The sequence below is a fragment of the Nyctibius grandis genome, chromosome 2 (assembly GCF_013368605.1).
Source record: "Nyctibius grandis isolate bNycGra1 chromosome 2, bNycGra1.pri, whole genome shotgun sequence".
Lineage (NCBI taxonomy): Eukaryota > Metazoa > Chordata > Aves > Nyctibiiformes > Nyctibiidae > Nyctibius > Nyctibius grandis.
Genome location: NC_090659.1, coordinates 34888490 through 34901663, shown reverse-complemented (window position 1 = coordinate 34901663; position 13174 = coordinate 34888490). Strand labels below are relative to the sequence as shown.

Sequence of the window (13174 nt, the reverse complement as noted above, 5' to 3'; positions counted from 1 at the left end):
TGACACAGAGGGGGGTTTCCTTGATCGTCTTTTTAAAGAAGGCCCATTACACAAGAAGGACAAGAAAGGTCCTTCTAAAGCAGAACAATCACAGGAGGACTCGGACTCGGAAGTAGAGATAACCTACCACTCCTTATCCCTGAAAGAACTGCGAAATATAAGAAAAGATTTTAGTCGTTATGACGGTGAGCCAATAATTACCTGGTTGCTCCGATGCTGGGATAATGGGGCAGATAGCATGCAATTAGATGGCAGAGAAGCCAGACAGTTGGGATCCCTGTCCAGAGATGGTGGTATTGATAAGATGCTTCCAAGAAGGTCGAACAGTATCAGTCTCTGGAGGCGACTCTTGTCAGCTGTAAAGAGCAGGTATCCCTATAAAGATGATGTTATGAGCCACCTAAGCAAATGGACCACTATAGAAAAAGGTATTAACTATCTTAGAGAACTAGCTGTGCAAGAGATCATTTATAAACACCCTCAGGACATTGTAGATCCTGTAAATCCTGATGAAGTGGAATGCAACCGATCCATGTTCCGGAAGGTTGTGAAGAGTGCTCCACCAGCACATGCCCATACATTGTCAATATTAGTCTGGGGAGAAGATGCTATGGCACGACCTAGTGTGGGCGAAATGGCTAACTATATGCGACAGTATGAAGATAGTATTTCTTCCCCACTGCAGGCCCGTGTCTCGGCTGTGGAAAAACTGACTAAGGAGAACAAGGACTCATTGAAACAACTGTCAGACAAACTGTCCAGGATCGAGAATAAACTTGACTCTCTACCTACACAGGCCCACGTTGCAGCCTTTAGGAGGCAACGCCCTCCTACTGGACCGGCTCAAAGGAAACGGAACACGTCACGAGGTATCCTGTGGTTTACCCTGCGTGATTATGGGGAGGACATGAACAGATGGCATGGACAACCTACCAGTACCCTACAGGCACGAGTACGTGAGTTGCAAGCTAACAGAAATACCAGAGAGAATTTTTCTAGGAGGATGGCTGCTCCAGTTACCAATGAGCAGGACCCCAGTCAGGGTAGATGGGCCTCAAATCCTTTTTTTCCAAGAGTGAATAGGGGAAATGAAGGTCCAATCCCGGTGAGCAGCATGAATCCAATCTTTAATTAGAGGGGCCCTGCCTCTAGCCAGGAGGAGGAGAGGGATAACCGGATTTATTGGACTGTGTGGATTCGATGGCCTGGCACATTAGTACCACAAAAGTATCGAGCCCTGGTAGACACTGGTGCACAGTGCACCCTCATGCCATCGAATCATAAAGGGACAGAATCTGTCAGTATCTCGGGAATAACAGGGGGATCTCAAGAGTTATCTGTATTGGAGGCCGAAGTGAGCCTAACTGAAAATGAATGGAAAAAGCACCCCATTGTGACTGGTCCAGATGCTCCGTGCATCCTTGGCATAGACTACCTTAAGAAAGGGTATTTTAAGGACCCAAAAGGGTATAGATGGGCCTTTGGTGTAGCAGCTGTAGAGACTGAGGACATTAAACAGCTGTCTACCTTGCCTGGCCTCTCAGAGGATCCTTCTGTTGTGGGGTTGCTGAAAGTTGAAGAACAACAGGTGCCAATTGCTACTGCCACGGTGCACCGACGACAATATCGCACCAATCGAGACTCCCTGATCCCCATTCATAAACTGATTAGACAATTAGAAAATCAAGGAGTGATTAGCAAGACTCGCTCACCCTTTAATAGTCCTATATGGCCAGTGCGAAAGTCTGATGGAGAATGGAGATTAACTGTGGACTATCGTGGCCTAAATGAAGTTACACCACCTCTGAGTGCTGCTGTGCCAGACAAGCTAGAACTTCAATACGAACTGGAATCAAAGGCAGCCAAGTGATACGCCACTATAGACATTGCTAATGCATTTTTCTCTATTCCCTTGGCACCAAAGTGCAGGCCACAGTTTGCTTTTACCTGGAGAGGTATCCAGTACACCTGGAATCGACTGCCCCAGGGGTGGAAACACAGTCCTACTATTTGCCACGGACTGATCCAGACTGCACTAGAAGAGGGTGGAGCTCCAGAACATTTGCAATATATTGATGACATCATTGTATGGGGTGATACAGCAGCAGAAGTTTTTGACAAAGGGGAGAAAATAATTCAAATTCTTCTGCAAGCTGGTTTTGCCATAAAAAGAGGCAAGGTCAAGGGGCCTGCCCGGGAGATCCAGTTTTTAGGGATTAAATGGCAAGATGGGCGTCGCCAGATCCCGATAGAGGTGATCAACAAAATAACAGCTATGTCCCCACCAACTAACAAAAAGGAAACACAAGCCTTCTTAGGCGTTGTGGGTTTCTGGAGAATGCATATTCCAGATTACAGCCAGATTGTACGCCCTCTTTATCAGGTGACCAGAAAGAAAAATGATTTTCAGTGGGGCCCTGAACAACAACAGGCTTTTGAACAGATTAAACAAGAAATTGTGCATGCAGTAGCCCTTGGACCAGTCCGTATGGGACAAGATGTTAAAAATGTGCTCTACACCGCAGCTGGGGACAATGGTCCTACCTGGAGCCTCTGGCAGAAAGTGCCAGGGGAGACTCGAGGTCGACCCCTAGGATTTTGGAGTCGAGGATACAAGGGCTCTGAGGCCAATTACACCCCAACTGAAAAAGAGATACTGGCAGCATATGAAGGAGTTAGAGCTGCCTCAGAGGTAATCGGTACTGAAGCACAGCTTCTCCTGGCACCCCGATTACCAGTACTAGGCTGGATGTTCAAGGGTAAGGTTCCTACTACTCATCATGCAACTGATGCTACATGGAGTAAATGGATTGCATTAATTACACAGAGGGCTCGAATAGGAAACCCTAATCGCCCAGGAATCTTAGAAGTGATCATGGACTGGCCAGAAGGCAAAGACTTCGGAATGCCACCAGAAAAGGAGGTGACACGTGCTGAAGAAGCCCCACCGTATAATGAACTACCAGAGGATGAGAAGCAGTATGCCCTGTTCACCGATGGATCCTGCCGTCTTGTAGGAAAGCATCGGAAGTGGAAAGCTGCTGTATGGAGTCCTATACGACGAGTCACAGAAGCCACAGAAGGACAAGGTGAATCAAGTCAATTTGCAGAGGTAAAAGCCATCCAGCTGGCTTTAGACATTGCTGAACGAGAAAAGTGGCCAAGGCTGTATGTTTATACTGACTCATGGATGGTGGCAAATGCCTTGTGGGGGTGGTTAAAGCAGTGGAAGCGAAGCAACTGGCAGCGTAAAGGTAAACCTATTTGGGCTGTTGAACTGTGGCAAGATATTGCTGCTCGGCTAGAGAAACTAGTCGTGAAGGTACGTCATGTAGATGCTCACGTACCTAAAAGTCGGGCAACTGAGGAACATCGAAACAACCAACAAGCAGATCAGGCTGCTAAAGTGTTCCAAATAGATTTGGACTGGGAACATAAAGGTGAACTATTTTTAGCTCGGTGGGCTCATGACACTTCAGGTCATCAAGGAAGAGATGCAACATACAGATGGGCTCGTGACCGAGGGGTGGACTTAACTATGGACTCTATTGCACAGGTTATCCATGATTGTGAAACATGCGCCGCAATTAAGCAAGCCAAACGGTTAAAACCTTTGTGGTATGGGGGGCGGTGGTTGAAATATAAATATGGGGAGGCCTGGCAAATTGACTACATCACACTCCCTCAGACCCGCCAGGGTAAACGTTATGTACTTACCATGGTGGAGGCGACCACCGGATGGCTGGAAACATACTCTGTGCCCCATGCCACTGCCCGGAACACTATCCTGGGCCTCGAAAAGCAAATCTTGTGGCGACATGGCACACCAGAGAGAATTGAGTCGGATAACGGTACTCATTTCAAAAACAGTCTCATAGATAACTGGGCCAAAGAGCATGGCATCGAATGGGTATATCACATCCCCTATCATGCACCAGCCTCTGGGAAAGTTGAATGGTATAATGGGCTGTTAAAAACTACCCTAAAAGCAATGGGGGGTGGAACCTTTAAAAACTGGGATAAGCATTTGGCACAAGCTACCTGGCTAGTTAACACCAGAGGATCTATCAACCGAGCTGGCCCTGCTCAGTCAGACCTTTTACATACAATAGAAGGGGATAAAGTCCCTGTGGTGCATGAAAGGAATCTGTTGGGAAAAACTGTCTGGGTTCTTCCTGCTACGGGCAAAGGTAAACCCATTCATGGGATTGCTTTTGCTCAAGGACCTGGATGTACTTGGTGGGTGATGCTGCAGGATGGTGGAGTCCGATGTGTCCCTGAAGGTGATCTGATCTTGGGTGAGAATACTTAATTCTGAACTGCATGATGTTAATTGCTGCATAATACTAACAGTGTTCATAAGTGTCTTTCAGGTTGAAGCAGTGGTGATGAGACCGGAGCTAGCTGCAAGTGGCGTCCAGTAACCTCCTCGAGACTGACATCTTTAACCTGCAACCCGTGGGCACGAACTGTGACAAAGCTCATATCATCTCTCCTACCCTGGGAGACTCCTAGCCAGATGGAAACCCACAATCCTGAACTAAATGAACTTGATGAACTTTTTTTTTTGTATAGAGATGAATCATAAACTAATGTTATCTGTATATATTTTAAAATGAAAAGTTAGTGGTGATCTGAGTATGACGTGAATGGTATGGAATAAGGGGTGGAATGTCCTGGTTTGGCCTAAACCAGGCCGATTTTCCTTTCAGTGATTTTTACTTTCAGCTAAGTCTCCTCTAACTAACTGCATGTTTTTGCAGACAGTGTCTGCTTCCAGGACTGATAACGCTCGAAGTTTGTAGTTATCACTGAGGCACCGGTAGGGATGTTGTGCAGAAAGGCTCTTGCTGTACTTATTCTTGAGAGAAACCAAGGTCACTGCTGAATTCCTCATTGCTTACGAGTGAAGAGCCGAAGGGGGGTCGCAGCTGCAGAGGGGAGCGGACAGGGCAGGTGACCCAAAATTGACCAACGAGGGTATTCCATCCCATACACGTCATTCTCGGTATAAAGGGGGGGGATCATGAGGGTCTCACTCTTTCTGCTATGGCCGGTGTCCAGGGAGGACTCCGTCTGTTTTCCTGCTGCCCCCGATCCCGATCCGTGCGTTCCTGAATCCAGCTCTCGACCGTCGCTAGGCCCAGGCTGGGCCTTCCCGGAGCCTGCCCTGCAGTGCCGGTGGTGACGTGGCTGACTTCAGGGGAGCTCAATCTTGGTTTTGTATATATATTTGTATATATTTGATTATTTCTATTATTATTATTATACTTTTTTTTCATTATTATAGTTTATTAAAACTGTTTTAATTTTCCAACCCAGAAGTCTCTCTCCCTTTTCCCTTTCCCTTTCCCTCTGGGGGGAGGGGGGGGGATAACAGAGGGCATCTGCCGCAGGTTTAATCGCCAGCCCAGCTTTAAACCGTGACACTAAGCAAGACTACTGCAGAGAAGTTTTAAAGAGTTTTGTGTACGTGTGGCAAGCAGATACTTCACACTAAAGAGATGAACAAAATTTATCTAATTTTGAATGCTACCAAAATGGCTACCCTTGAAAAGAACAAATCAGACATAATTTAACGTATGAGGTTTTGTGCATATTCGTGTCTTCCATAGCTACTGTATCACAACTCTTCTTACAGTGCCAATTTTAAAGGACTGACTGTCAACGTAAAATCTCTCCCAAGAATGTATAGTGCTGGTTAGTAATGACAACAGAGAGAACTAATCTGCTAAGACTTGCTGTCATCCACAGGTGATTCCTCCCTTTACAGCGTCAGTTCACACAGCATACACTAGATCAGCAAACTAAAAGAAAGGGAAAATTAATCTATTTCCCTCTCTCTTCCTACCCAGTTGTCTTACAACTATACAGGAAAGTTATGGAAAGAAAGAATACAGAAAAGGGAGCACTACCCCTTCAGAGCTGCTTTTCTAACACCATCAAGTCAGAGGGGTGGCAACTCACACAAGGGAGTAAAGGCCAACTTACCGTCACTTTTTTTATTCTGATCTACCATGTTGGTTCCTTGCACAAGTATCTCCAAGACAGAACAACCTTGCCCAACATTCTCTTACCTGTTCCTCCAAAGATCCCTGCCCTTAAAAAGTGCAAGCTGACTGAACAAAGCAAGTATTTCATAACATCCCTAGAATCAATAACAAAGCATCAAAAACCTAAGGGTTAAACATGCAACAGTTCCAGTAAAAAGCCAAGGAGTATGCAAAACTATGAATCCATTTCATAGAGCAAGAGAAGGCATAAAACACTAAGTAACCAAACTTAATTTTAAACTTGGGGATACATGCCACTCATCCCATAGTGCATGCTGCATTGCTGAGACCTGAGTGCCATTGTGCTTAACAAAACCAATTTAAAAAAAAAATAACTGAAATAAAATAACAGAAAGAACCTTTTCACAAAAAAAAAAAAAATTGTTTCAAGTTTTGACTTTGGATGAATTCCGGGTATTAACCATTTAAAAGTAAGACTTTTCTCATTTGAGTTTTATTTTTGGGACAGGAGAGGCACAAAGCAGTCACGCTTCAACTATTTATATTCCCTCTTCTCTGTTTAATAATTTTTGGGGAAATATGAATAATCCACGATCAAAGAGAGTAAAAGTCTAGCAGAAAATTTCAGTTAGTTTTTGTTTATTTGTTTTAAATATGAAATATGGTTTACCTCATCTGGGCAACATGACTAATGCAGAATTCAGAGAAAAAAGAAAAATTACAACCTCCTCCAGAGGGTTAATGTTTGAAGCTATGCCACTGCACAGAAATGGAATATACTAGATGACTCAGGAAAGATGCAATGTCCAATATGATGCACCTTTATGCTTTTTAAAAGATCTGTTTCCGAGGTCTTTCAGCGAAAGGATTAAGAGAAATTAATCAGGATGTAAATCAGAAATTTATCTGCAAACACACAGAAACCAAACAATAAAACTTCAACTATATTTTGTTTTCACCAGTCCCATCCTGGCTCAGCAGATTAATGGATTTAATTACAATTAAGTACAAAACCAGAATAATTATATAAGCAAGATATTTCTTTCTAATACAAAATTCCACTGGCCTTTACAAGAGAAATCATGAACCAAAGTTTCCTTTTAGTAAAATTAACGGCCAAAGGCATTCCCCCAACATGCATCTCTCCTCTCTCCCAGCAATCCAGATGTATGCACATCAGTCCTTCCCTAGTTTCCATTTTGTGACTCCTATCAAGCTATTCTCTTAGGTTTGCCCTCTTTAGTCATTCTGTGGTCTAACTCGATCAAAGCACTGCCTGTTCAGTCTCCACAGGTATCAACTCTTTGTCACTCCATTCTAAAAGTGGGATCTCAAAGGCTACATGATCCATGTCCTCCAAACCCCCCCCCCCCATATTAAATCCATCATTCTCACGCACTCCCAGCTACGGACTCCCCATTTTCACTTATTCATGGTAGCTGAAGCATATAGTACTCTGCAAACCATTTATGCTGTATTTTACACAGCACAAGAGACGTACTTATCTAAGAAAAAACTGCTGTGGTGATCCTGGCTTCAATCCGCTCTCCTTCCAGGGTGGGGGCAGTGAGGGAAAAGAAATGGATGGAAGATCAGATTTGACCAGAGCCCTCTCAAATATTGATCCTTGGATGGTATTTCGATATGGCGTGGTTCCTCCCCAGCCATTCTGGGCTGCAGGAAAGGCTTTTTTAAAAATCAACTTCTACAGCCCTTTTCAGCTGACCTGCCAAAAATTTCAAGCCCTCTCATGCTTAGATACTAGTATTACTAAGCAAAAATCAGCTTCTCAGATTCAGATATTTTCTTTAGCGTGCCTATAATCCTGTTTAGACAAACCTAGTCAGAAGGCCTGGACACATCAGACACTCCATCCAGGCAGGCCTCTCCATTTCCCCATCAGTGCACAAAGTGTGAAACAAGAGCTCAGCAAACACAGCCATAAGAAAATCAACAATCAATACAATAAATATGGGACCAACCAAACTGCAATAAGTAATTTCCCCAGACTGCTATACTGACTTATTCAGAACTGTTAAAAGTAGAGGATTACAGTCAACTCTGGCTTATTCAACGTAATGGAGAGGGAAGAAGGTAACCTGCATAAAGACAAAACATCAATGACTTCAATTGTATGTAAATTACTCTAAAATTAAGTTACAGCAGAGAAAAGAAATGCCCGAGATGCTCCTGACTAAGGAGACACAGACCTCAAGCTGACAATTTTCCAAAGTGACATGGGTGCTGCCAGGCCATTCATAATGCAGCCTGCTTCATGCTGAACCAGCTCAGTTGCCTCTGAATCCAGTGCAGGACAAATCCACCATGCGGGTAATCCACCAACCGGTAAGTTAAGAGGTAACAGCAACATAATATTTTCAGTCAGACTCTACAGCTCCTAAACTTCCATCAGACTCAAAGCTAATGGCAGAATCTTGTAAGCAGTAAGATCATGTATTTTGTTCCTTTGGTTCCTTTCTGTAAGAGAAATCTCAGAAGTCTCTGATCCACAAAGTAATAATTCAGAAACCTTGTTTGCATTACTTTTTAGTTTGTATCTTTTTTCTCCCCCAGTCAGCAAGCTAACATTGCTATCTTCCACTACCACAACCCTGAGCTTTCCCTGGGTTTCCCAAAAAAAGTAAAATACATTTAATGTACACTGTACCTCCAGTTGGTAGATGCTCCCACTATATCCCTCAATCTGCTCCGCACTAAAAAAAAAAAAAAAAGAAATCAAAGCAAATCAAGCTTAGTTCTGCAGGCGATGAACGTGAGGTTGCCTGGTGCTAAAAGGCATAATCCTCATCCCAGAACAGGAAAATTAAGCAAATTCATGCACATAGCAGCTCAGAAACAAAAGTTTGGCCAAATTCACTGATGCTGTTAGTAGGCATATCACAATAATGGGTTGAGTAACATGATTCCGTAGCTTACTGTGTACAGCCAAAAAAGAATATATCTCAAGTGTTTGTTAATGTAATCGAACACCTGCAATGCTAATTAACAACTGAAAGAGACAGCAGATCAAGATCAGATTGAGAAGGTTTGATCTGAAAATATTTCAGCCTCAACGCAAACAAACTGTGGAAATAACAAAAATCAGAAAGTCATAAAAGAACATAGAAAGGAATAGCGTAGCTGGGAGACAGGGAATGAGGAGAGTACTTTTTAAATAATCCCACCCATGAAGGGCAGGTAACATCAGCCAATTGCCTGTTGCCAGAAGGGTCTCACAGACTAAATTTTTAGCAGCCTCAAAGAACACAGTGTTAAGACACTGAAGACAGGCCTATAAAATTGCTTGACACTGTTTGTACTATCAGAGTTAATGCTAGCTCCACACAAGTTTTTCCTTAATTTCAAGAATAATCGCATACGCAGTTTTTCTACTCTTTCCTCAGATGAGGCTGTTAAGTGTGCTAAGGTCCCATCAAATCTATCAAACTACTCCATCACTATTAGGCAGGTGAACATATGCTATTTGGAAACACCGGAAAACAAGCAGCACCAATTCCCAGGCTCAGAACAGGAGAAAGCTGAGAACTGGACAGTAGTGATTCCTTGCTTATTTACGAAGATTTTTATACAAGGGGGTTCAAATATTAGGACAAAATAGCTAGGGACAGACCAAGGAAGGACTACCAAAAAAAACCCCAGATTTTACAGTGAAACAGCAAGAGAGCTGCTGGTGACTCACAAGCTGATCCTTTATACTTTTAGGTTATTAGACATCATCAGGCTTGGCATATTCCAAACTAAATGCCCAGTCAGAGTATTCACAGTGACAAGCAAGCTGTCCTGTGAACCCTGGAGCAAGCAGAGCCTGATTTCCTATGTACTCAAATTACATACCCCTCTCTCAGCCAGATCCACTCGGCTCTGGCCCCCTCCTTCCCATACAGTCACTTCAGTTTCTGCTGCTTTCCTGCCCAAGTCCCCCACACCTCCACCACTGCAATACCCCTAACCTCCCCTTTCTTCTTCCTTCCCCCGCAACACCGGCAGCTCCTGTCCCTACACTCCCAGCCTGCTCCTGTTCTGCCTGCCCTCTAGACAAGCACCAGTATGAGCTGTGGTTAGCCCAGAGGCGGGCATGGGGCTGGCTGCCAGACAGCCAGCACATAGATCCCAGTCACTCACCAACTGCCAGCAAACACCATGGTCCGTGGCTGACCCCAACACTAGCTCTGGCACCCTAACGAACCTCTGATTCGGAAGCCAATTTTCACAAAGCTTGTGGAAACACATTGCTCTTCGAGATTTGTGCTCATCTGTTTTGGCTGACATCAGGCAACAAAAGGTTCTGGAAGAAGAGAGGGACAAGAAGATAGGCAGAGAAAGACAAAATAGATTGCTTAGGCCTCATTTCTTTAGGAAATTGTGCTAAAAACATGTTTTGAAATGAGAAGAGTTCCACTACTAATTCTAAGAACAAAAAAAAATTCATTGAAAGAAACTGATTGAAAATCTTAGAGTTGATTTTTTTTGGAAGGGGGCAGGTCTGGTTCTTTTTTTTCTTAAGAAGCAGCAGGCTTGTTACAGAATAGGTACTACTTTCCTGTTACTCATACTCCACCTGTGAAGCTGCCATAGCATGCATTTGGTCAATACAGTGTCAGCAAAAACACTGTTACAGCTTCTAGAACACAAAACCTCAATTTTCCAACAGTGTGCAGACTGCACTGGGATGGAGGGGGAATAAACAGCACTTTCTCTTTGTTTAAACCAAGTTCATCTTCCTTTTCAATGCTAGAGAGACAAAAAGCTCCGAAAAAATTCTCAGGTCCAAACTTGTAAACATGTGTATACGCTGTTAGTCCCATTTAATACTTCTGATTTCAATTTCAGGCATACAAGTAAACATTTGCCAGGTTGAGACCACATAATTTTTATTTTAACAATAAAAGGGACAAAGCATAGAAGTGTTTCTAAAATGCTGCCAAGCTAAATCTAGTCCATTTTACAGGCTCTTAAGTACATAGTTTTTCTCTTTTTTGCCCCCTGGGAAAACTGTATTGCTCTTCTAGATATTAGTTATCTTACAACAGAAATTTAAGTAAGTAATTAAGCATAAAAATCCATAAACTCTTTTCTTATTTGGCAAATGTCTTAAATATGCAAAAGAATTACAGCAACTGGGGTTTATACATCATTACCATGTTGCCTATTTCACAGTATCTCCTCAACTGTGATCAGCGGACCGTTAATGCCAGAGCAGCAGGGTCTGAGTTTATTTGCACTGTGCTGTGACAAAGGACACGAGGGCAGCTGGACAAGATCACTGCATTCATCTCTGCCGGTGAGATCCATGCCCCCTTGTGCTGGTGCCTCCCCAGGCTGTATCCAGGTTCAGGTAGACCGCTACAATGTATTTTACCACCAGTTTCGGTATAGGGCTTGGTTTGGACTTCAGTGAAAGATGCACAGTCAAATGTCTAAAATAAAGCTAAACACTGCAGGAGTTGCTGCCTAAGAGATTTTGTATCCCACAAGCCTCTTAGAAACACGTTATCCAGTACGCCACCAGAAACACAGATACTGACAGAGATCTAGGACAATATTGCCACAAATAACATCAGAGCCATTCACTGAAGGCAAAGAGGTTTTAAGCCAGTTGACAGAGAAGAATAACAGCATTTAGCTTTTCATGAATGCTAAAGTAAGGAAAAACAGTAGCTGAGTAAGTTTAGTGTTACAGCAAATATTAAAATATGTACAGGTTACCACAACACACCATTATTCACATGAATGGGTAAGTGTCCTGTGGAGTGGAAAACACACGTTAGATAATTAATTAAAATAATCAATTATAATAATCAATTAAAAGAAACAATGCAAATTACATCTAGGAAGGAGTTACCTGATTATTCTACCTGCTTGAGTTCCATTTATGCAGATGTTCCTTAATTTTAGTAAGCAACTGTCTGCAACCTGTCCTTGCCTGAATTACAGTCAGTATCTTTGTGTTTTCAACTGAATTTGTCCTCTCCTTCAAAGCCAGCTTTCCAGTTCCTTTGTCCACTGGCTCTGTGTAGTATCTGCTTGCAGTGTAATTCCAATCAGTTTTTCAAACTTGGTGCTACCATGTGTTTTTGACACACACTATTAGTTTTGGAAAGAATATCTGGAGCATTTTTCAGGAAGCAGGATGAGAGTTATCTCAGAGGAAACTTCCAAAGTCCTGCTTGGTGTAGCCTTTGGGAGAAGCGTGGAAGAAGTGAGGGCATTCACAACTGGGACCCAAAGCTGGGAGGAAGCGTATGAAAAGCTAGTAAGAGTGAGTATTTGGTGTTTTGTGAAAGCATGGATACCAAATTAAAGGAAACTAGTTTACATATCAGCAAAAGTTTGTATAACATTATTTAAATGTTAAAATTTTGGAGCAGAATCTCAAATATTTACAGTTATTATAATCCAATAAAATATTAGTATCCCTTGGAAACAAATCAGATGCAAGGTTAGGATGGCCTCACTGCTTCACTATTTTTACTGGCCTTCTAGATGGTATCATTATTGAATATCCAAATAAAAGAGCAAGGTAATATTTGCAAGTATGCAATATTCCATAACCTTGCTTCTCTCCTTTAACTTCCCAAATTACTTTTTATTAAAAACAATGAAAAAAAGTTCTCTAACAACGAATAACCCTCATTTTCTCTTTTACAGGATAACTTGTGGTTTCTATTCAGAGAACAAAGGGGCATAGAAGATCTCAGAAACAAGCAGAACTTCATGAAGGAATTATTTGTACCTGGCTCCAGCCCTTTTCCTCCTCCCCTTTTCTCAGTACATGGGATTAGAATGCAAGAAAACTTTTTTAAAAGCTTCTGAAACAGGAACATTACAGTTTATTGCTATTAGAGCGCTAAAACAATCTTTCAACACAAAGCTCTATTGACAAGAGCATTTTCACAAGGCAATGCTGCTGATCTGATTAAAAGATTTCTCTAAATTTACAAAATTAACGGTATTGACACATTAAAAGTTCTGCGAGACATTATTTCCACTCAGTTCCTCCATTTCTTGGCTATTCTCTCCAGTTGCCATAGTACCTGTCTGTACTACATTGACTTTCTATCTAGAGCCAACTTGAGAAGCAGTTGTCCCTCCAGAAAAGAATCACACACTCTTCCAACACTAAATAACCAGACAAGCCC

General features: G+C 42.6%; 1 protein-coding gene across 4 annotated transcripts in view; it reads right to left on the bottom strand.

Annotated features, from left to right (window-relative positions):
- Nucleotides 1-13174, bottom strand: part of ACOT9 (acyl-CoA thioesterase 9) — a 34152-nt gene that overhangs the window by 18890 nt on the left and 2088 nt on the right. For 3 of the 4 annotated variants that reach the window (XM_068425195.1, XM_068425196.1, XM_068425193.1), the window contains exons 3-4: nucleotides 11752-11778; nucleotides 8683-8728 (exon numbers count right to left, since the gene is read on the bottom strand). In XM_068425195.1, the coding sequence (XP_068281296.1) occupies nucleotides 8683-8728; nucleotides 11752-11778 (73 nt within the window). The remainder of the gene's footprint in view (nucleotides 1-8682; nucleotides 8729-11751; nucleotides 11779-13174) is intronic. The other variant, XM_068425194.1, reaches the window with a different exon arrangement.